General features: G+C 46.1%; 1 protein-coding gene across 3 annotated transcripts in view; it reads right to left on the bottom strand.

Moving 5' to 3' along the window:
• Window positions 1-4,389: 4,389 nt before the first annotated feature.
• Window positions 4,390-25,434, bottom strand: part of Tmem72 (transmembrane protein 72) — a 27,837-nt gene continuing 6,792 nt past the window's right edge. Inside the window, exons 2-5 of one of the 3 annotated variants that reach the window (XM_021191608.1) lie at window positions 17,373-17,439; window positions 13,669-13,740; window positions 12,127-12,266; window positions 8,508-10,831 (exon numbers count right to left, since the gene is read on the bottom strand). In XM_021191608.1, the coding sequence (XP_021047267.1) occupies window positions 10,353-10,831; window positions 12,127-12,266; window positions 13,669-13,740; window positions 17,373-17,439 (758 nt within the window). In that variant the 3' untranslated portion in view covers window positions 8,508-10,352. The other 2 variants (XM_029535590.1, XM_029535589.1) reach the window with 2 other exon arrangements.

The following is a 25,434-nucleotide window of genomic DNA, read 5'->3' on the forward strand; positions in this document are numbered from 1 at the left end:
TCTGCATACCAGTGAGCTGGGAACTCAGTCGACTGCTGAGCAAAATGGCTGACAGTGATGTTCTTGTGTCATAAAACTCCAGGCTTTCCTCTGGAGGCCACAAACTGGTCAAGTAAGGCCCACTCACACTTTGGAGGCCAGTCTTCTTATTCAAGGGTTAATTAAGTTATATGTTAATCTCACTTAAAATACTTCCACCATAGCAACCAGACTGGCATTTGATCCAACAGCTGGGTCTCTGGGCCTATAGGCCAGCCAAGCTGCTACATGAAATTAGCCTTCACACAGAGATGGCCTGTTCTGGAGAGTGACCGATAGTCCAAATTGCTTCATGTCCCCATGAGGAAAGACTCCATGCAAAGTGTGAGCCTCTAACAGGCCTTCCAGGACTGCTCGGGATGGAGCCATCCTCTTTTCCTTGTATCTCAGTTATGAGTCTCACTATGTAGCTCAGGCTGGCCTTGAACTCATAGTCAGGTAACCACACACAGCTGGAATTTCATGCTTTAATGTATGAATCCTTGTCACCTGCGGCAATTCAGGGGACTTTTGTTCCTTCTTGGCTTTATAAGTTTATGTTATGGATTGCCAAACATTTTCTGTGAAGGAGCAATGGATATTTTCAAGGTATTGCAACCACTCAAGTAACCATCACCCACAAGGAAATAAGTGGCTGTTGCTGTTTGACAATAAAACTTTATTTATAAAACAAGCAGAAAGCTCAACTCCATTTATTTTCCTCTGCCAAACCTGTGGAAGGACACATTTAAGCTGCACTGTGTGGCTTCAGATTCTTTTGGGTATAAAGAAACAAATAAACAAAACAAAGAAGACTCCATTATCTCACGCAACAAAAAGCCCAGACATCGACAGTCTTGAGCTTGGTTTATTCAATGTCTCGGTCATCTTCAGCATTTTGGCCCAGCAACTCCTGCTGCTTGTCAAAGGCTTCTGAGCTTCCCAAGGACACATCCACACCTGGGGGAAGAGGGAGGGAGGAAAGACCACAGCTACGTTCCTGTAGTGAAACAGGATTCCTGAGGAAATCCTTGCAGAGGGCTTCTCTCACTCCCACTGGCCAGAGCCAGGGATGGTGCCTCTGAGGCTGGGTGACTATACATCTGTCTAAGGGGCAGGTAGGTGCACAGGGAACTTGAGACTCTGCAGGTAGCCAAGGCTGTTCATGGGAAGAAGCTCGGCTGGAGACAATGGCTCATGGTGTGCTGAGTCAGCAGGTGACAAGGAGAGGAGGCACCCAGCTGGACAGACAGAAGGCTCAAAGGGTACTCTCATTGCAGATCACCATGCCCAAGAACCACAGCTCTAGGGAACTGAGAGTCTCCCTGCTAGAGAAAGGCAGTATGACCATGGGGCACAGTGAGCTACCCATAACCACAGCATTAGGAAGTGAAAATAGGGGAATGAGGAACAGCCCCTGGGGGCAAAGGGGTTGGGTTGGGGCTGGGGCTAGCCTGCAAGTGCTGGAGCAGGAGAATAGGATCTTGGAGATGCTGTCTGGGTTGGTGTCTTCTGCCAACTTTACTAGAGATCCCAGGCGTGGGAGGCCACTCCTTACAGGCACTGGGCCAAGGAAGCCTTGCTGAGCCCAGATTTGGAGATGGCTGTGGAGAAGCCTGGGGTAGTTGTTACCACACTTGCTGTCCATCAGAGGTGGGGGAGGGACACTCCAAGCATGGGAGCACAAGGAGGCTCCTTTGGCAGCAGGTGGAGGTCTTGCTCAGCTTGTTGGGGAGGGGCTCACAGGTGCTCAGAGAAGCAGAACCACAGAGCTGTAAACTCAGTTTCCTAAAACGCCACGCCTATGCTGAAGATTCTATAGACTGACTAAATAGAACTCCATGACTGCAGAGTCTGGGTGCTGCAGAACCAGAGAAGAAATTATCTGGGGCTGGCTGTGGTCTGCTTGTTCCTGTTCTCTCTCTCTCTCTCTCTCTCTCTCTCTCTCTCTCTCTCTCTCTCTCTCACCTCTGTATCTGGATTACCATCATCACCTTTACTGTGAGAGCTATTTTGTGTCTGTAGTCTACAACGGTGGAAGTAGTTTGTCAAGCAAGACCTATTCTGGGAGCTTCTGGCAAGCTGGCCCTCTCAACCTCCACCTCCCTCATCCTCCCTGTTAGCCATTTCCTGTCCTCTTCTTCATCCACTCCATTTATCATAAATGGGGACACAGGTGACTTAAGTAGAAGGGAACGTGTCTATTCAGGACTGAATGCTTGTATGCCCATCCGCTACCCCTCTGCACTCAAATTCATCTGTTGACATCCTGGTCCCCAGGGGGATGGTGTTGGGAGGTAAGGCCACTGGAAAGTGCCTGGCTTATTTACATGGAGCCTGCAGGAATGGAAACAGTGTCACAGTGAGAAGAGACACAAAGAGATGGTTTCTACCATGGAAGTTGTATGAATCAGGAAGCAGGCCCTCCCAGGCCCCTCACCAGGCTGGAGTCCCGCCCCTGAGCTGTCAGAAGAGGGAGACACCAGTGTGTGCAGGTTAAGCCTGGTTTGCACTGCCTGTCTGTCTCTGCTGCCCAAGTCAAGCCAGGACATTAGGTCAAAGCTCTCCTGACTCGGAGATGAGGGGAGATAAGAACAAATGTCCGTCCACCTGACACTGACACAGGTCACCGATGGCAGACCACAGGAACACTTCCACCAAGTCTGGCCTAGTAAGCCAGTGAGTTTATAGTTTATTAACTGGAAGATGGGCTCAAAGGCAGCTATACCACCAGAAAGCCCAGGCTAGCATCAATGATGACTCTCAAAAGCTGCATCCCTGGGCTCCCTGCATAACTTTAGGCAGAGTCTCCCTGCCCTGAGCATCACTGCTTTCGCAAGGGGAGGGGCCTATGGATCCTGTAACTCTGGCTTTCTGGGTCTTCTAAGTTTCCTTAGCTTGTGGGTCTTAAGAGCTCCCATCCCCCAGCTAGAAGGGGGTGTTCCAGGGGAGACACTTCACAGCAGGAGGGGCTTCTGAGTGGGCTCTAGAGCCAAAAGCAGGTGAAAGGCACACACAGGTGAAGTCTATAGCCAGCCCAGCCTTTGTCTCCTGCTGCTGGTGTTAGTATCCTTGTCTGGAGCCCAGTGGGGAAGACACCGTACTGGTTTCAGCCGCAAGCTAATGTGCACCTGACTAAATTCTTCATGCTTTGGTTTCCCCATCCACCAGATGGAATCAAAGCAGACCAGGACTTCTAGACCATGAGGACCAAAGAGGATAAAATTTCCTAAGCAGGGCACACACTCAGGGCTTGATTCTGTCAGTGGTTGCAGTCCTCGTGATCTGCCTTATGGTCCTTCCATGGCACGAGGAACTGTCTCTGATCTCCGTGGAAGACTAATCTGATCGCTCTGGACTATTGCCTTTGGCCACACTCCTCAGTTCCCAAGACGGGTGATGGTGCATCTGACCAGAATTCTGCTCTTACTCTGGAGGCAGGCCCAGGAAATGCATGGAGGACACAAAACCTTTCCAGGTCCAGGAAAACTGGAATGCAGGCGAGTCCCAGGGTTCCACAGCACAGTTTTACAAGCAGTAAATCACGGGGGAGGGGGACAGTGGGACAGGGATGGATGGCACTCCTGAGAGTCCTTGCTCATGATAAAACAGCTTTGTCGTGATGCAGCCCACTTCTGAGTCATCCAAGCTCATGCAAGCAGCTCCCTACCTGTAAGTAAACCCAATAAACTTAACTCACAGACTCATGGGCTACACCTGGGTGGAGCCCTTGTTTGTCTGTTGCTGGTACCGGACTAGAGTGAAAAGGTATTTTTTCACATCTCCCCAGGAAAAGTCACACAGTAGATACAACCCAACTCTCCTCCCTCCGTTTCTAAACTGCCCAAATTCATCATGTAATGGAGCATTTGCGATTAACTGCGAGACCCTGTCTGCCTCCTGTTAGCCACGATTAGCATACATAGATGGGGTCTGGCAGAGTGCTAGACTCAGCTCTTTAACCCCGTTACCCAGTGCACACAGTAAGTACTTAATAAATGTTTGCTGAGCTAAGCCGACTCCTTTCCTTAACCCCAGTCTTGGAGCTTATACTGGCTCTGATAGTCTGAAATAAAGGAACATTCTTGTTCCACTCCGAAAAGAGGAACCAGCACTTGGGGCCTGAAAATATACCACTCAGTTTCCTGGAAGCTGGACCCTCAAGTGACAGTGGGCTGGGGAGGGGTGTGGCCTCAAACAGAGCAGCTGCTTGGGGACACATGAGTCATCTTTCACTTATCTGCTCTTTGAAGAGTATTTTGATTTGAGACTTCCTGGCGCTTCTGTATCTGCGAGCCAGTAAGCAGTCCCTTACAAAGACTCCTCAGTCAGCCCTAGTGTAGTTTCCACTTGCACAGGTTGTCTTAAGAGATTCCACAAAGTCTCAGAAAGTCTTGCTATTAAAGAAAAGTCAGTTTATTCTAGACTCTGGATGCCCACCAGGCTTGCTCTGCTGCCCGGTCACAGGTTCCTTATTAGTACTCACAGCTGGATGTGTCCAGATCAGAGCGGCAGGGTCCTTAGGGATGGTCTCATGTGAGGAACAACCTAAGGCCTCAAATTTTAGCAGACCTGTGCTTTTCGCCTTTGGGCAATCTAATCCCTCTGCAGATGTTTCTCTCTTATCAAACCTTGGAACCCAGACTATAATTTAGCTAGAATTCCACTTCACTGAAATTCTACTTCTTATTTCCATGGGCAAAAGTCATGGTTTAGTTCTTCCCTCTTTTCCTATAATGACAAGATGTTTGGTCACTTAGGTAAGTCCCAGGAGAAACCTCATTCCAGCTATCATGGGCAGTCCTTTACCCCTGAGATTTCACCCTTTCTTCCATTTCTAGCCTGTAGAATACCCTATAGTCCAACAGGCAGGGCAGCAGCTGTCCCCAGAGCTTTGAGGGCCAGGTGATAGGTGAATCTGTCTACACAGACAGCTTGAGACTCAAGCATATGCAGGCATGGGATGAAGCTTTTTCTTCTTTTGAGATTTCAGCAAGGAGTAGTGTGGGATAGAGCCCAGGAAAAGTAGCTACTCTCTCAAACAAACATACCTTTGGCTGGGATAAAAGAACTAAATGGAACTTAATAGAAAAGCCTTGCAGCCTAGAGAGACAGCTGTGGGCTGGAGAGGTGACCAAGAGGGGAGAGCATTGTCTCAGAGTGGCTGTAGGCACCCACACGCCAGGAATGTGGCAATGGAGGGTAGAGGGATTCAGTGAAGATGTAGCTTACGTCATTACACCTAAGCCTCAGCCAATCTCAGGGAGAGGCTATAAATAACCCCTCTTTGTAACCAGGGGAGTGGAGGCTGATAGGAGATCCATAAGCTGGGGCTACATCACTAGTGAAGAACAGACACAGGGCTCAAGGCTGGGGCTTGTGTATGTGATGGGAACGCCTCATCAGCCTGTGCCATGCTCTCATAATCTTGGAAAGGGATGGGCGAGTGAGGGAGGGAGCCAGGGAGCCAGGGAGGGAGCGAGTGAGTGAACCAGGGAGTGAGCAAGGGAGCGAGCGAATGGAGCAGCTTTCTTGGACTCAGAATGGCTCAGAGAACCTTCTTCCCAGCAGTAGCAAGAACAGCAAAAAACAAAAACAAAAAACAAAAAAAACAAAAAAAACCCCAAAAGTAAAAAGATTACTGTTTAATACAATGTGCTTTCATCTTGGGAAAAAATGTGCAATATCAATCACTTAAATCTCTGAGAAAGGTAGGGGTGCACAACAAATGGAGAAATAGTCACAAAGACCAATGACAGTCGAACCCTGACCTTTTGACCATCCGAGGGTCTTCTATTACCTTCTCCCCTTCTTTTCTGAGACAAGGTCTCATGTTTCCCATCCCCAGCTAGACTGGGAATTATTATATGAAGATTGGGATGACTCTGAGCTTCTGGCCTCCTGCTCCTACCTCCCTAGTGCTGTATTGTACCCAGGAAGCAATGTCTTGACTTTATGAGGCAGGGCATTGGACTCAGTACATCATGCCTACTAGGCAAGTGTCTATCAACTGAGCTATATCCTTAGCTTCCCCTCTAAGCTGTGGTCCCATTTTGAGAGAGCAAGATGCTGTGTCCCTCATGTCTCTTGCCTCTGTGTTTCTGAAGTTCTGTTCCAGGAGGCCTAGTAGGATGGAGCCCCGACCCTGACTCCTCCATAACCCAATACAAGTAGTTCATATCTTTTTTGAATACAAAAACCAGAACAAACACAGCCAAATCACAAAGACTGGAGAAAGATTTACTACCTGCAGTAGACAACGAGAACACAAGAGTAATTCAAAACGAACGCCCTCAAACAGAGAGCACAGGACCGCATCCCGGAAACGTATATCCATTTACATAGTGGTGGACTCTTTCCTGAGCATGCTCACTTTAAGGTCATGATTTAAGAAGGAAAAATAGTAGACCTATCTTTAGGACATGTTTAGTTCAAGGTCATGTAGGGTAGAAAGACAGGGGAAGACTATGGGAACGTTGGAAGGGAAACGTAGCCCTCACTCGGAGACCTAGTTGGTGTTTAAAGAAACTCCAATACAACTGATAAACTGAAAGAGCTTACAGAAATCCTGGTTTTCCTGAAGACATCTTGGGTAAAAATGTTGTAAAACAATAAATAAACCATGTGTACATAGAGCCAGGGCATTTGTAACCCTGAATTAAACCTTTTCAGTACACTTATCTTATCCCTAAACCCAAATGATATACCCCATACCCTCACCTTATCATTTCATGTACAGAAGAACATTCTTTAACATATGGACTGCTTAATTGTTAAGCTTTGCTTAATCACTAAACATTGCTGTAAATGATACCCTAAATGATACCCTCCGAGCCGTGGGTCTCAGAGAGCATTGGGTCCTACACACAGCCATTGTGAAGACACTCAAGTAGGGGAGTGGGGATCTCCTTTGGAGAAGCCCACACCATCACCACTGTGTATCAGTTATGTAGTGTCCTTCTCCCCATTCCCTCCCCTACCCCCCTCTCTGCCAGCACCCACATATACATGAATGGGGTACTATCCTCATCTTTATCCAATCAACTCTATAACTCGGTTTTACTCTCAGTTGCCCTGAAATTCTTTATTCCTATGGAGTCAGTACTCTGGCTTTACCTGACTGGAAGCCACTGAGGGAGGCAGTTGTTAGGGAGACTGCGTTGAGCTGCAGCCTCTCCACCCCCAGGGTAGCACCTGTTTAGATGATAAGAACGAAGAAACTTCTGGGCATACTCAATTTCTATCATAAAGCCAGTAGAAGTTGAGATATAGTTAAAAATAGAGAAAAAGATTCTTTTGGTACAGAACATGTTTTAATATAAGGATCTGCCTCTAACAGTGCTTGCCTCATTTAGTGTCTCAGACTGGGAAGGACGAACCAAGGCTATCAAGACCCTCTCTCTCCTATGCTCACCCATCCAGGAAAAGTATCCCCCAGGAACCTTTGCTGTTGAGGGCTTGGCCAGAAAGAAAGAATGGGAAGCTCAGAGATCTGCCTGAGGATGGGGTGTCGGGATGGGGGAGTGGGGGGCTGTGGGAGAGACCTCTGGAAAGCTCAGAGATCTGCCCTGGGGATATACCTCTTTCAGAACAGAATGTGAAGAATTCACACTGAGTTCTCAGAAACATTGTAAAGACATTTAAAACATTGTAAATAAATAAATAAAAGTGTGTTCAGAACTTCATGGTGCTGGTAGCAATAAACACATCGCTGAATCCTCACTTAATAGAGAACTAGACGCAGAGCACCGTGGAGACTCCTGTGGGATCAGCCTATCTCTGGAGATGCAGATGCTGCTCAGTGCAGCCTTGCCCATTCGGGAGCAGTTGGGTCAGGGTGTGTGGAGGCTCAAATTATGTGATTAAAATTGTGACGTGCTCAGAACAGTAAAAGTTACAAGGATACAAAGCAGATTAGTGGTTTCACAGAACAGAAACTGGGAGGCGAGGGGGGGGGAGTCTTGTGATTACAGGGCTGGATTTCATTTTTTCTGGGGGAGGGGTGGTGATGAGTATATTATGAACTTGAGCTATCAAGGAGTATAACAAACTCAGATAGAAATAGGCTAAGACTCACTTAACTGTATGGTTTAAGTTGGTCAATTTTATGACAGCAAAGTACATCTTAATAAGGATGTTTAAGAAAACAATCAACCAACCAAGAACCAAAGATTTCTAACACTATATAAGCTGATGAGAGACTGCAGTGGCTTGAATGAGAAATGTCACCCATCTAGTTGGTGGCACTGTTTGGGAAAGTTATGGATGCTTTAGGAGGTACAGCCTTGCTGGAGGAAGTGCATCCCCGGGGGTGGGCTTTGAGGGTTCATAGCCTCATGTCATATTTGCCCTCCCCACTCGGCCTCATGTTCTGTATGTGGATGAAATGTGACCAACTGGCCTCTAGCTCTTGCTGCATGCCAGGTCTTCTCTGTTATCATGGACTCTAGCTCTCTGTAAGAACTGCAAGACACATCCACTGTTTCTTCCTTAAATGCTTTTGGTCATGGTATTTCATCTCAGCAACAGAAAGTAACTAATACAGAGACACAGGGAGAGGACCTGGCTCCTCTTGGTTAAGGGCTTTGTTCCTTCTGGCCTCAGTCAGGCTGGAAGCTCTGCTCTTGGAGGTCCAGTCTTGCGATCTGGAGTTAAGAACCAACTCCTGGGTCTGCACTGGCCTCGCCTCACACAAATTCATGGTACATGGTAGTGTTTTCTTGTTCTTCCTCACTGTGAACTCCCCGTAGTAATAAGGACACACACCCACGCCCCATATTCCATATATTTTATTTTCCCCTGACTGCACTATCTAACATCCTTCATTGGAAAAGCCCCTGTGACCATCCATCCTTTGACCTGAGGGACGAGACCTCCTCCAGGCCCCCTGGCTTGCTTTCTGCCTCCACTCCTCACAGTCTTAGCAAACGCATCCTCTATTGCAGAAAGTGTTCTGTCCATCTGGGATGCTGGCCGTGCTAAGCACCAGGCTAATACCAACTTCTAGGTTGTCTCATTTCTACACATTTCTGAAACAAAACAAAGCAAGACAAAAACAAACAAACAAACAAACAAACAAACAAAAGACCTTATAGGTGCTGATCATTGCTCATGAACAGCTTCCTTATCTAGACTATGAAGCACAGGCTTTGAGGCTTACCCACCAGAGAGCCCTGAAGTGGGTCCCCTTCAAACTATAGGACTCTTACTTCCTGTTGCTCACATACTGGGGGTCAGCTATGAGGAATAACATGTCTTTATTATTATTTTTTCTGGCAGTAATCCTGTGGTCCAAACATACTACTTAGAAGTAAAAGGTATTTTGCTAATCTTTTTAAATTCCCTGCCACCTCTGTGGTCCCAGGATGCAGCCATGCCTGTCTGCTCACTACCCTCTCCCCTGCACCCTTCCCTCTGCGTCCTCCCCTCCTGTCTATTTTGTGTGACCATCTACTTAGCAGAGGTTCTCCTCCCACATTTCTAAGCATGGCAGAGGTACTTCCCTGTGCTGTGTGGCTCTCTGGGGCAGTCCCCTCGGGGCCTGAACTACGATGACTACTCCATGCTATGTCCTAGCCATTTCTGCTGCAGATGGCCACAGGCTCTCAGACCCCTTTAGATTGGACCACCTATACCACCTAATTGGGTGCTGAACACTGCCCATACCATTGGATGGGGGGTAAGCGAGGGGAGGGCAGGAAGCCCTGAGTTATCCGTCTGGAATGAGAGATGTTCTTTTGGTCAGCTTTCCTGGCAGTGAGCACAGAGTGGTATTGTTTTCCTTGGTGATTCTGAAATGCCTGCTGCCCAGTCCAGTCCCAGAGTATGCTGAGAATGTAGCCCACTGCCAGGCTGTTCTCACTTGAGATCCGAATCTTCCTTTCTCATATCTACCCTGAGCAATCTTGCTTGCGTTGCCAATATAGCCCTGGGCCTTTGGCACCAGTAGGTTGTATCACAAGCAAAATATACCATAGAGTTCTTGCTGAAGGCTGAACCCTTTGTTGGGTGCTAGGGTGAACTCATGTCTTCTGTTCCTTTAGGGCTTAGAAAGTTGGGTCAGCAGCCTTGTGGAGAGAGAACAAAGCCATGGTCTCTTTTCCCACCTCTTGCCAAGAAGGAGACTACGTGGATTTCACATGGCAAAGCTTCATTTGTGCCTTGCTGGAGGGCACCACAGATCTGGCTTTGTACACCATCTCATTGTTCTGAATGCCCAGCCACCATCAGGATTCGAGCAGCTAACCAATGGAGACCCTGAGTCCCCTGAGGGACTGTGGCTATTAGGAGTCCTCTGGCAGGTCCATCCATCTGCAGACCTCTAGCTGAGATGCTCAGAACAGGTCAGTGGCCATGAGAGAAGGCAGAAAGAGTGGGGTCTGGGAGGGAGGGATGATGGGGGTTGTGTCAGAGCTGGTTTCTTCTGGTCCACTGTCACTATCACCCAGACCTTCAGTGAGGGATGGGATGATTCTGACCACATTGTCTTCAAAGTGTACCTGCTTTTTCTTGGCCAAGGAGTCAGCTGGCTCCAGAGCCAGTTCCATTAGGGTATCTTGGGTCTGCAGGACACGTGGCTTCTTGGTCCCCTTCAGGATGCTCTTCATGTGGATGAAGAAGGAGCCAGGCCCCTCCTTGAAGGCCTCATGGAAAGTATAGGTTTGCTCAGTGTTCCCAGAGCCTGTGGTGCTCATGACGCTGCTGGAAGGGTCTGTGTACTGCTCCGTGGGAGGCGCCACCTCTGGAGCAGCCTTTTTTTTCTTTCGCTTGCTCAGCAGGAAGTAGGCCAGGCCAGTGATGATTAGCATGGAGCCTGAAAAAGATCTGGGAGGTCAAGACACTGCACAGACATGCCATGGAGGAGAAGCAGAGGTGGAGCAAGTCTTTGCACAGCTCTACTGCTGTACTATACTGTACACACATGGTTAGTACCCTCATAGGTCTAGCCTTCACATACCCACACCAGACTCTGGGGCTGACATAATAGCATGACAAGGTTAAAAGGTTCAAAGAGGACCAGTGCTATGGGGGGGGGAGGGTACAAAGGAAGGGATCTGTCTGTTCTCTGTGCCCCACATCACCTGCATATGGAGAGTTGGTCTTGGTACTGACTTCACACCATCATCTTCCCTATCCGGGTGGATTACCAAGGCAGGCATGTGTAATGGTCTTGCTAGATATGGATTCTGCTGGGGATGTTGAATTTGTTGGATGTCTTCTCACTCTCAGAAATGTGGAGATTCCCCCAGTCCCCACCCAGTAAGCTTTGGGAGATGAATCTCTCATATTCAGTGGCACAGAGAATACTGCCCATGAATCATCTGGGTTGGTCTGCAGGCTGTCCGGTACAGTCTCCTGTAAGGAGCACAACCCATCTATGTATGGGAAGCCAGGAACCTGACCACCAGTGCCTACCAGTTCCAGGGGCTCTTCAGTCTGCCTTTTCAGAGGGCAGGGCTTGTGGCTCACTCAGTGTCAGGGTGGATCCTTCTATCACTTTCTTCAGGGGCCGTGGCACATATGCTAAAGAAGAGAGCTTAGTCTCCTTCAGTTTAGTCAGGGCATCTTTTGGTCTTTCTGATGGGCTCTGGGAGGGCAGTGTATGTATAAATAAGGAGAAATCAAAAGGAGGGTTGTAGAAAAGAAGGTAAGAGACAGAAGTGTAGAGGTGAGGATGTCAGCTCTGGGGTTAGAAATTGAGCCACCTTGCAGGGCACTAGGAGGAGGAACAGGAGATAAGCTGACATGCTGCTTCGTGTGCCTTCCTAACCTAAGCCTGGAGCTTAGAGCTGAGTCGGTAGGTAGCCGGGAGATATGCAAGGGTCTGGGCTGAGGATTAGCCATCTCACTCGTTGAAAGTGGCCAGAAAGAAGACAACCCAGGGTCCTGTCAAAGGTCCAACCTCTGGATGGCTACGTACAGGAGGGCTTCACCTCAGGATGTCCCCGCTGCTTGGTCAGCATAGTGGACATCTCACAGTCATGCTCACATACTGGGTCAGAGAGGGTAGACAGGCTGGTGGGGGCTCTGAGAGACAGAACCTGCTCCTCCTACTTAGATCACATCTGTGCAGGACCCACATATGTCCACTAGCCCTGGTGCTCTTACCTGGAATGGTCACATGCCAGACCAGGACAGGGTGGAGGAAGCAGGCCACTGACAGCAGCATGTAGGCGAGGAACTTCTGGAAGCAGCCCAGCCAGTGGGCCTTCTCCTTCGCTCTGTGTGCCAGAGACCCCGGCTGGCACCTGGGGGATGGGGTTCAGCATTATCAGGTTAGTAGAAATCATTACCCCAAAGTCTCAGCTCTGCAGAAGGCCGTGGGAGCCTGGGGCTGAGCCCTGCAGTTTCTGTGATCCCTGCAGTGGCCCTTGATCTGCAGGAGATGGAGTCACAGAAGCCCAGGGTCCTCACGGTAGGTTCTATGGTTAGGAGGCTTCCTTGGGGGTACTCAAGAGGGTCCCCACCCCCCAAAAAGGTTTTCTAAAAAGCTTCTTGAAGCCCATGCGTGCTTTTAGCCATGGTTTTGACCAACTCAGGAAAGAAAAGTTGGTGGAAGTCTTTGGAATTTGGGGAAAGACTTTAATGTACAAGTAACAGTGTAGTACAAGAGCCATCACCCCAGGACCACTGTGTGGACAGAACACCGCACACTGCACGCTGCACCAAGAATAAACACACTGGGATTCGGCTGCATCATGCTTGTTGTATGCTTGCTGTACCCTGCCAGACACAGGGCAGAGCAGGCCTGGAAAAGATTCATTTTTTAAAACTGACTCACAGGGATCATCCAGGGTAAAGGCAGAGCCCTGATGCTGAGCAGATTTCTTCAGGGACATGGCCTACGGGGTTTCCTTACAGGCAAAGTAAGACAATGCCCGTCCTTGGACCTTTGATGCTCTCAGAGCATCACTGGCCACAGGACCTTGCCTGCTATAGCTCATTGGCGCCATCTGGTGTCAGTCTGTGGGTATTTATGTACATGTCCTTGTGCAGTGGGAGATGACGCAGAGAGGACTCTGAGACTAAAACATTCCTGCACATCCCTGCACTGTCAAGAATCCTTTGAGGTACAATTCAGCAGAAAGGGGAGCATGCTGCTGCCTAAAGGCTGAGCCTCAGAAGCAGTTACTAGACCCCAAGGTGCTAAGGTCTGGATCTCACTGACCATTTGGGGACCTGGCTGTCTGGGTTTTGTTAGCCACAGTCCAGAGTTTGGGCCCTTACCACACGGATGGCCATTTTCACTCTCTGAGCACTAGCTGGGCAACAGTGGAGCCTTTGTGGTCTGAATGCTGGAAGAGGCAGAGCCAGTTACTACACACAGCGCTGTCGCCTGCAAGCTGAGCCTTCTGCTGGACAGCCTGGACACTGGCCCAGAGACTGAATGTCCTGGGGTAGGGAAAGCCGACTTTGCCAGGGAGTCTGGGTAGAGTCAAGCTCCGACTGGATCTGTCCAGCTGAGAACAACAGAAAGCAGGTGATTGAACTGTGCTGACCTAAGCCATCTCCAGGCCTGGGCTTGCCTGCTTCTGGGAGGAGAACCACAGTGGCCCAGCAGGCCAACCTCAGCCATGGTCCGGCAGGTGAGGGATCTGTCTGGGACTGGACTGGGAAGGGATGTACAGATTTCTCCTGGAGGCTACTCACTTGAAGCAGATGGCCAAGAGTTGAGCCACAAAGTAGGTTCCTTCACACACAGAGATGGTGACTCCTGTAAACCTGTGAGGGGGGAAAAACGTGAGGGAGGCCCCCCTGTGGGTCCCCCATGGATTTATCAAGGTTGTCTGCCTATGTCTCCTTTGATTCCCAGACATTTTCCCCAACACACTGGCCAGGATCCCTGGCCCCCCATCTACTCATGTCTCCATCAGTCATCCCTCCAGTGCTGCCTGGATGGCACACAGGTCTTGACTAGAGTGGCTGAAGGAGAGGTGAGGAAGAAGTGGAGGCCAGCATGGGAGGTGGTTGTACTCGGTATTTTAAGTGGACACTGGAAGGTGCGTTCTCTGCCTGCTGGCCCAGCCTTGAGTTTGGGCGCTGTGTTGGTTAGCTATTTTGTCAACCTGGCTCAAGCTCCATTTATCTGGGAAGAGGGAACCTCGACGGAGAAGATGCCTCCATCACACGGGCCTGTAGGCAAGTCTGTGAACGTTTTGTAGACTAGTGATTGATGTGGGAGGGACCAGCCCATTGTGGGTGGTGCCACTCCTGGGCAGGTGGTCCTGCAAAGTATCAAAAAACTCACAAGCCACAGTGAACAAGGTGGCAAGCAGCTTTCCTCCATTCTCCCTGCTTCAGTTCCTGTATCCAGGTTCCTTCCTTGAGTTCCTGCCGTGACATTTCTTTGTAATAGATTGTGCACGGAAGGGTAAGAAAAATAGACCTATTCCTCCACAAGTTGCTTTTGGTTATGGTCTTTAGCACAGCAATAGAAAACAAACTAGGATGGTCCTGATGAAGATCCCCCCCCGATCCTTTTTCCAATAGTTTACCTACCCAGAGCTGCTAAGTGCCTTCTTAAAGTACATTCAGATATAATTCCATTCTCTCTGGCCTCAGGCTCAGCCCCTTGGCTTTCCTGACACATTGGCCTGCATCTTCTGTTCCTCCATTATCACCACCAGGCTGGCAAGGCCTCTGGGACACACCGATCTGAAGGTGTTTGCCCTGATTCAGCATGTCCATGCTCCAGGCATTCTAAAATCAGAACCTCCTTGGGCAGATGTGAAATCAAAGGTTTCTTTCTCAATTTTATATATTTAGAGTCCTTGTGAATAAAGCTTAATTTTTGTTTGAAGAGCATTCCTAGTTCATAGAATTGAAGCTACATGCCATCTAAATCCCCTTATGAGTACCCATAGATAGCACAGGGCCTTTGCACAGCTGGCCATTTTTTGGAAGGTCTTACCTTCCCTCTGTCGCCTATTTGGTGGCCATTTTTTTTGGAAGGTTTTACCTTCCCTCTGTCGCCTATTTGGTGAACTCTTGTTATCACAATGTCTATGAGCTACGAGTCAAGAGTCTACGAGCTTCTAAAGGATTTCTCTGCATTCGAGACCTGGACACACCCTGGGCAGGACTTACGGAAGAGTGCCCCGTGAATACCCATCGAGGTGAAAGGTAGTGAGGGTAGATGCAATAGGGGGCTCAGGACCATTGTCTCCTTAGGGTCATGGGTCTGCTTCTGTTACTGACCAGCTGTGTGCATGTATGTAGAGACTTGGCCTTCCTGTGACTCAGTTTCTCACCTGTAAATCAGGGGTAACTATAAGGCTTCATCAATGAAATTATTACCAATTAGATGAGTAGATGTCTACAGGTTCCTTAGAGCTGTGTTTAGAACATAACTACCCTTACGTGGATGCTTTTCCTCTCTGTGTGATTATAATATTTAATTTCTTCCTTTTCCTGCTTTTCTCAGCATCTGCCCAATTCTTACCCCTTTAGTTTTAAAATGATGGGAACATAATGATTGGAATTTTCCAATCACAACCTAGAAGCCTTATAGAAATCAACTCCTTTGGTCTCTGCAATGCTTTTATGATCCGCAGTTATACCAATGCAAGTTATGAATGAGGAAGCTGAGGGCCAGACCCTTAGCCAGGATTACCCAGCTCATTGGTGGCAGGTGACAGATGGGAACCATCCCCAGACTTTGGAGACCATGAGACTAAGAAGCACTTGAAGGTGTGCGCTTTGCAGAAACTCTCAGCAGAGCCATTTCCTACATCCTGGGGCAGAGGGCAATGGAGACTTGGTGGGTAAGTGACTCATTCAGACTTTCTGTAAGGTGTTAGTGAGGGAGGGAGTGAGGGATGGCAGGACAAGGACTGGTGTTCATTTGTGGGTGTCAAATTGTGTGAGTGTGAGGGGCAGGGAGACTTGAAGCTGGAATGGACCCAAGGATGACTGCCTGGGCATCGAGTCCCTTTGAGACAGGGCAGAGCCCTAAGGAAGAGCTGGCCCTGAGGCAGAAGGTATCCACATTTCCTAACTTGAAGCACACTGGTGCATTACCAGTGTCTGGAGAGGCAGGTTCAACCTTGTTGCAGGGACCCAGGGATGGCACTGAGATGTGTTGTGTGTCCTTGGGTGCTCCATGGGTACACAGAGCATGAAGGCCAGGCAGTAGAGAGGGCCAGAAGTCCCCAGGTGCAGCCAAGTGTCAAGAAATAACTTAGCAGTGTAGACATGAGTTCTGAAAGTGGACCACAGCTGGGAGGTGGCAGATGTGAAGTTTTCAGGGGCAGCACAGAGCCTACATTGAGGTAGGGGATAGAATGGGTGCCCAGGGCAAAGGTCAGCCATGAAAGTGCAGAATATGTTAATTAAGGGGGGGATGTCAGAAGATGCAGCCTGAGCCCTTGTGGGCAGAAGGAAGCAGTTGAGACTTTCTACAGCCAGGACACAGAGCCTTCCTCCAACATTCCTTTCGCTCGTAGCCTAGGGCAGGGTTGCAGAAATACCGAGTCATTGGCTCAGGGACTCCAACTCCCTCACTGCTTGTGACATCCCTGCACAGCCAAGGTATATTGGCACAGCTGGTGGTGGAAAGGTAGGGCCAGCTTGGGAGGCAGAGTCCCATGCCTTAATATGAGACTCGTTGCTCAATGACTTAGGTTGGCTGCTTAGTCCTGAATTTGACCATCTCTACAACTGGGACACTGTGCATGCCTCTCATGGTGCTAAGTTAAATGATGCAATGTACATAAGACAAAAAACTGTACTTGCAAGAGAACTATGTATATGTATATATGTACACATATATATGCATTGGTGTTGGCTGGATAAGGAAATGATTATAGGGACTCATAGATGTTAGAATTGGTGGTTAGATGAGTAGATGGTACATAAAAGGGTGGATAGATGGTTGTGTGGGTGGGGGGTGGGGTGGGTAGATGGATGGATGGATGGATGGATGGATGGATGGATGGATAAGGGACTAAGTAGTCAGATGAGCGGATGAGTAGGCAAGTCTGTAGAATATGTGGGTGGAAATGTGGTGGGAGGGTGGAGGATGGGTAGATGGAGGAGTTATTTGATGAGGAATAGGCACATCTGTAAATGGGTGCATTTAGTAGGTAGGATGTATGGATGAAGTAGATTCATGGATAGATGATGGACAGGTGGCTGTGTGGAAGGGTGAGCAGATACATCTGTGAGTGTATGGAAGCATGCTGGCTGATTTTGTGGACTCTTTCCAAACTAGGACTTACCTTAGCAGCTACTGTGGCTTCACTTCTGGATGGGGAGGAATTAGCATAGGAAGTGGGTTACCCTGTGTTAATCTGAGTAGACAGACATGGGTGAGCTGGAACATGCAGGCAGGGGGAGCAGCTTCTCATACTCACAGCAGATAGAAGGCCAGGCTTTTGAACCGCCCCCGGAGGAAGGTCTCAGTGCCCACTCCAATCAACACTGCAGGGGAAGAGGAGACAGGACAGTGGGTCTGGGCAGACCACTCCACAGCACTGTCCCGTGAGGACTCTTGGCTGAGGCATGAGTTTCTTCCTGAGGTCAGGAGCTAGGGCGGCCCCCTTCCATGTGTACTGACAGCTGTGGTTAGGTGAAGAGAGCAGGAAGGCTTCCAGGCCCTCCCTGAAAACCTCAGAAAGAGTCTGAAGAATACCCTGACCATACAGCACAGAAGCCATTCAAGGTCCATGTGCCCTAGAGACTGCCTGAACTTCAGGTTCATGACTAGTCTCTGGGGTGGCTTCCAAGACTCTTGCCATTCTGGGCCAGGCCAGTGTACGTGCTTTAAGGCCTGCCATGGGTGAAAGTTACCTAGGTTTTACTCTCTTGCCTGGGTCACTGAGCTTGTGCCTGACATGTGACTTCCACAAACATAAGATAGTCACCCCAAAATTCAGAAGGTGCTCAGCCTAGAATTAAGGGGATGTTCATTCTGAAGGTGACTCTCATAATCAAAAAAAGCACTCACTCAGAATTGAAACAGATGCTCACTGCAAATACAAGGAGATATTTGCTCCCTGGTTGGCCTTAGTCCCTCTGAGCTCCTAGAAGAGTTAACAGAGGGTGCTTTGTGAGATGCAGTTAGAAGGATTGGACTTCCGGGCTACTTGTGTACCAACAAGGCTTCAAGTAGGACCCAAGATAGGAAAACCAGTGAGCAGTGTTGGACAGTGAGTGGAAGGGCTCTTTGTCCACAGTGAGTACATTTGTTAATGAAGCAAAAATATGAAAACAGGCATATTCTTTCCCCCTGAGAGGGCTGGTAATAATAGACTAGCTCTTATCATGAATCCGTTAGCCATTGTCTATGTCCTCACAACACTGCATCAGGTGTTAAAATGGAATGCCTGTGGCCACCATGACATGCTTTTTTTTTTCCTTTTCCAGTATAGGGCAGAGATGTTGAACCTGTTGGTATGCATTCCCTGAGACAGTACGTGTTACTTTCTAGTAAGTGTTAACAGAGGAAGTTGGGGGAGATTTCTAGCATGGGCCGGAAGCTCCCTGTGTGTTCTGAGGTTCATGCAACAGATAGGTGAGCCAGGATGGAGGAGTGGCATGGGGAAAGGTCTGAATTTATGGCAGAAACTTCTGGAAGAGATTTCAAGGAAACCTTGGCATTTATCATTTAGTTCTAATCTGCCTGTTTGGGGAGGATTTCCTCGAGGCAGTAGAATTCACCTATTTTGTACTATGTTCTTTCCTTTCCTTTCCTTTCCTTTCCTTTCCTTTCCTTTCCTTTCCTTTCCTTTCCTTTCCTTTCCTTTCCTTTCCTTTCCTTTCCTTTCCTTTCCTNTCCTTTCCTTTCCTTTCCTTTCCTTTCCTTTCCTTTCCTTTCCTTTCCTTTCCTTTCCTTTCCTTTCCTTTCCTTTCCTTTCCTTTCCTTTCCTTTATGTTCTCTCTGTTTTTTGGTGCTGGGGAGCAAGTCGAGGGCCTTGTTTAAGCTAGGCAAACTCTTAGCCACTGACCTATATTACTAGGCCCTTACTAGATCCTTTAAATATGACCCATAGATGGACTACACCATTTGAAGGGTCTGTTTTGGCTTTAGCTCAGTAGCAGTTCCTTCGATAGATTGCAATGCCCCTGGCCCTACCCACCTTTTGGTATCCACACCCCTCATCATATGACTTAGCCATTCCTTGTCTTCGGCAAAGAGTTGCCTCTTGGCTCAACAACATGACTTTCTCTGAACAATGGTATTTTCTAGACACGATGTAAGTAGAGACATAAAGTAGCCTTGAGACCTACCCCTTCTTTCTGTCTCTACTACTACCAGCCTTCCACTGGACCACTAGAGACACATAGAACAAAATTGCCCTATCATCCCAGCCAAGGCCAGTCTAGATAAGCCATCAGTTGCCTGACCTCCAGGTAGGGACGCTTAGCCAGCCATCATTAGCAAAGCTGCTTAGCCTACTCACCTGGATGGAGAAAACCAAGAACCTATTGTATGCCACTGAGGTTTTCAGCTGTCCAAGGACATCATTTTAGCAAGAAAACATGCACTTTCAGTGACAACTTTAGTGAGACATTCTTGATCTGTGATAAATTGCACATGTTTCAAGTGTAGTTTGATAAGCACGGACATGTCTTCACTCATGAAAGAAAGCATCACCCCCATCAAGAGAATGGGCATCATTATCACCCTGAAAGCCTCCAGGTATCACATCAGTGAAGTGTAACATTCTCTTTCTGTGGTCTACCCTTAAGCAGCTAGTGATCCACTTCTATCACTAGAGACTAGTTTACACTTCTTGTGAGTTAAGATAAATAGTGCTGAGTAGTGTGTACTCATCTTTGGCTAGTTGTTACACTCGAACAGTTATTTCCAGACTGATTTTAGCTGTGGTGTGCATCAGTAGTTCATACCAAGCTATGGTTGACTTGTATTGCTAACTAACGGGGACGCCAGTTCAGCTTGTTTATAGTTTGCAGACTGATGGACAAAGAGGTCACTGCTAGCTTTGGATATTATGAACTGAGCTGCCATGAGTGTTTGGATGCATTCTTTGCATGGTTATGTGCTTCTTTTCTCCTGGGTAGACGCTTGGCAGTGGAATAACAAGATCATATGGCAGCAGCATGTAAAACTCTTGAAGAAACTGTCAAGCTGTTTCAGAGTGAGTGCACTGTTTGCATTCTCACTAGGAGTGCATGAGAATTCCACAGCCTTGCCAATGATTTGGTCCTTTTAATTCTAGCCATCCTAACGCATATGCATCAGTTCTCATTTGCATCTCTCTAAGGACTAATGATGTTGAAGGCCTTTTCACATTTGCCATCAGTTGTGTTTTGTGTTGGCTTCCAATACTGTATTTTAAAGGGAAATGTTTTAAGATCTTGACGGGATCCAATCAGAAGGATTTTATTAATTCTTTACTAGGGACAGAACTTTTCATATTGAACTAAAAAAAAAAAATCTCAGCCTAACTCCACACATAGTTTTTATCCTATCATCTAGGAGTTTTATTAATTTAAGATGTACATTTTAGGTTTATGATTCATTCCCAACCTTTAAAGAATAAGATTAGAGATGGGTAATTTTGTAGAAATGGATATTTAATTATTTATGTTTCATGCATTAAAGATGCATCTTTTATATATTGCCTTTGTGATTTTCCTCATTTTTTTCTTGGCAAGCTGTACGTTCTGTTTCTCTTCATTGCACGACAGTGCTGGCTACAGCTTAATCACGGTGCTGGCTATATGTGGTAAGGATGGGTATCCTGGGCTTGTCCCAACCTCAAGAGAAAAGCACCTAGCCTTTAACTTTCAGAAAGCTGCATGGTTTGAGTTTGCTTGTTGTTTTTAGATGCCCTTTTCCCCCTGCCTTCAAGAAACATACCTTAGGGCTCAGCAGTTAACAGCACTGGCTGCTCTTCCAGAGAATGGGGATTCGAGTGTCAGCACCCACATGGCAGCTCACAACTGTCTGTAACTATAGTTCCAGTGGATCCAGCACTCTCACACAGACATAAATGCAGGCAAAATGCCAATGCACGTAAAATAAAAATAAATAAAACAATATTTAAAAAATAAATATATCTCATGACTAATGATAGACAGCACTTCATAATAAAATTATGGAAAGGGGTATTCCAAGCAAATGGAACTAAGAAACAAGCAAGCTATTATAATAACTGATAAAATCGACTTCACACCCAAAATAATGACAAGAGATAAGGAGGGACAGTTGATTCTTAGTAAAGGAAAAACCCAGCAACAGGATATTATGATCCTAAACATAGGAGCACTCAATTTCATAAAAGAAAGACTATTTAATTTAAAATCCCAGATTGATTCCAACACAACAATAGCGGATGATTTTAATACTTTACCTCCACCAATAAATCACATGGAAAAAACTAAATAGCAATTCTGAGGAGTGACATCATAAATCCAATGGACATATCTATTTCCAGAAGATCCCACCCAAAACCTAGAGTATACAATCTTCTCAGTGGCCCATGGAGCTTTCTACAAAAGAGAGCACATATTAGGGCGCAAAACAAGACTCAACACATGAAGGAAAATTGAAATCATGTTGTCTGATAACCATGGGTGCTGGTGCTAACAACAGAAGAGATGACAGAAAGTACACAGACTCATTTAAGCTAAATAACACACTACTGAATCAAGATTGGGCTAAGGAGGACATCAAGGAGGAAACGAAAAGATGCCCAGGGTGTAATGAAATGAAAACGCAACAAATGAAGATGGGACTGAGGAGAAAGTGCCTACATCATGCATCATATCAATGTTAGCAAGATCTCAAATTAACAGCCTAATGATGCACTGAAGCCTTTGAAAAACAAGAACAATTAGCACCTGCAAATAGTAGGTGCAAGGAGGTAATCAAAATCAGGGATGAAATTAATGCAAAAGAAGTGATTAGAACAATACAAAGAATCAGTGAAATGAAGAGTTTGGCAAACATTTGGCCAAACTAATGAAAGGGAAAGAAATCAATCAAATTAACCAAAAGAAAGAGAGAAGGTCTAAATGAATCAAATTAGGAAAAATGGAACTATTACAACGGAACTGAGGAAATTCACAGAATTATAAAAGGCATACTTTAAAAAAATGTATATTACCAAACTAAACAAAATCTAAAAATGGATGAGTTTTATATATACATATTTTATGTTTATACATATATAAACTCATCCCATATATATAAAATCAAATTTAAATCAAGATGAAGTTAATAATTTAAGTAACTCCATAACATCCAGTGAGCTAGGAGGAGTAATTAAAAACCTCCCAAGTTAAAAATATCTATCCTATCAAAAGTAATCTACAGAATCAACATAATTCCCACCAAAAATTCAATTCAATTTGTCAGTGAAGTTGGAAAAAAATGGAAGCAACTTAACAATTTTCATGTATAAATACAAAAACCTAGTATAGCCAAAATAATCCTCAGCAACAGCAGCAGCAACAACAAAAGCAATAACAACAGCGGCAACAACCAGAACAGCAACAACCAGAACAGCAACAACAACAACAACAGCATCAACAACCTTCTGGAGATCTCATCACCCCAGATACTAAGTTATTTTACAGAGCTACAGTAATAAAAAATATAGTACTCACGTAAGAATACCCACTGAACAATGGAATAAAATTGAGGACCCACATTATAGCCCACATTCCTGTAGCCATCTGATTTTTGACAGAGAAGCCAATAATACAAATTGGAGAAAAGACAGCATTTTAAACAAGTAGTTCTTCTTCATGCAGAAGAATGAAACTTGATCCTTACCTCTTATTCTGATCAAAGCACAAGTTCATATGGATCATGGACCTCTACATAAGGCCTAATGCCTTAAATCTAATAGAAGGGAAGCCGAGAACATGCCTGGACTCATTGGCATGAGAAAGGCCTCTCTGCCTTGAACCATGGCAGTGTAGGCATGAAGATTAACAACTAGTAAAGGGAACGTATGAATGTAAGAAGGGCGCCATCACTAGACTGAAGAGGGAACCTGCAGAATGGAAACATTCTTACTAGCTGTGTACTTGACAGAGGATTAATGTCTAGAGCATACAAATAACTCAAAATTAAAGATTAAGCAAGCAAACAACACAATTGAAAATGGGGCATGGGACTAAACAGAGAATTCTCAAAAGATGATGGACAAACGGCTGAGAAACAGCCTTAGCCATCAAAGGAATGCAAATTAAACCTACTTTGAGATTTCATCTCACCTCAGTCAGAGTGGCCAAGATCCAAAGAATAATAAGTGCATGAAAACCTGGCAGGAATGTGAGGAAAGAGAAACATTTATTTATGGCTGCTGGGAGCGCAATCTGGTGCAGCCACCACTGGAATCAGTGTGGAGACTTATCAAGAAACTAAAAATAGACCTACGACAGGAGTCAGCAGTATAACTTTTGGGCTATGCCCAAAGCACTCGATAGCCCATGACAGAGACGCTTGATCACCTTTGCTTATTGCTGCTCCAGCCATGATGGTCAGAAAATAGAAAGAGCATATACATTCAACTGACAAGATAATTAAAGTGTGGTGTACTTGAGAAATGGAATATTACCCAGCTCTTAAAAATAAAACTATAGAATTCACAGGTATGGGAAAGCTGGAAATTAATTTTGAGGGAGGTAATCCAGGCCCTGAAGACAAATGTATGTTTCTTTCATGCCTTGATGTTAGCTTTGACTCTTTAGATATGTGTGCTTCATTGGAATACACACAGGGTCAGGGAATCACTAAGGACCCACAGGGAGTGGCTTTCAGGGAACAGGAGATAGAATGTACTGATACAAAGGGATAAAAGGGAATTATGGAATGAAGGGAGAAACTGTGGTGGGGAGGGCCATCAGAGTAGAATAGAGAAAATGGAAGGGATAAAGAGCTCTAAATACTTAAAAAAAAAGTTATATGGAAACCTATTTCAACAGAAACCTTCTGAAGTATACATATACATAAAAAGTCAAAGTGGAGTTATCCTCTATGGGTATACAATGTCCCTACTACATAAGAGAGACTAATGAACGAAAGGCCAGTGCTTTTTATCTATCTATCTATCTATCTATCTATCTATCTATCTATCTATCCCTATCCCTTTTGCAGTTGTTGGCTGCTGAGGTTCTGTAAGCCTCCAAACATTACAGGCTATTGACAGTGCTCTTGGTTACCTCTTGAAACCCAAAACTTGATACCAAGACCTGTTGTTGAAGATGCCACATACATGAGTCATACTTAACATGAACAAATCAAGGTGGTGCTCATCTGGGAGCCTCCTCCCTCCTGGGTAGTTCTCATAGTTCAGGAAATGTATACATGACACCGAAAGAGGAATGTAAACCCCAGTAGGTGTGATCCCTGTGGGTTACAGTAACAACAGGCCTGGTACAAAATGCTTAGTGGTCTAATAGTGGCCAGGAATAACATCCACCTTTTGATTTGATTAAAGGTCTACTCCACAAGGGGAAACCCATACCTGGCTCCACCATCAGGCCAAGAGCCTATGGCTAGAGAGATCATGAGCCCTAGGAAAGAGTCCACAAGTCTTATTTTGACAAACAAAGCATTAAAGCAATTTCTAATGGCCTATTACTATTCCCATAGATTAAAAAATATTTGAGTCCTCATCAGGGCACCTTCTGCTTGCAATAGATGATGATCAACACAAAGACCCACAACTTTCAAAGGGCAGAGAATAATAGACATCAGAATGTCTGTTCCTAAATGTAGCATACATACCACAACCCCTCCTCTAAAGGCTCAGGGATCACTGTGGAAGAACTGTCAGAAAGGACAAGAGCCAGAGATGCTGGATGACTATAAGGAACTGGTATCTTCTGAACACAGCAGAGTACTTGCACATATAAATCCACAGCAGTTGCCACATCATGCACTAGACATGTGCGAGCTTAAACCTGCCCAAATCCCAGCACAGAGAGGGAAGGTGGGCATGAAGTTCCAGACCTAGCCTAGGAGTTCTTGACAATGCTCTTAGTTTCTGGGAGAGGAAAGGTCAGTTTTCTCTAAAAATGTAGCCCCTGATAAATCAACAATGCTCTAATGAAAGGCCACACGTTCATGAATAATTATGGATTACAAATTGGCCTTAGTGGGAGGAAAAAGATACAAAGTTGTATGTGACAGGGCAGGAGCAGTCTGAGAAGAGTTAGGGGTGGGGAGGTGAAAATGACCAAAACACTTAGGAGATTCTCAAAGATCTAATAACCATAAAAAATCATAAGAATTAACAGGAGGGGTACAAACAACAGTTGCTCATTTATAAACAGATAATTTAAAGCTTAAAACAACTTGCAGTAAATTTCTGCTGCAAATTTCACTTGCTTATGGCATATTACCCTTCTCATATACATATCTACTTGTTTGCTACACTTGATCGGGGAATTAGTCTCTGGTTTGTTTTTTTTTTTTTTTTTTTTTTTTTTTTT

Source organism: Mus pahari, chromosome 2 (assembly GCF_900095145.1).
Source record: "Mus pahari chromosome 2, PAHARI_EIJ_v1.1, whole genome shotgun sequence".
Classification (NCBI taxonomy): domain Eukaryota; kingdom Metazoa; phylum Chordata; class Mammalia; order Rodentia; family Muridae; genus Mus; species Mus pahari.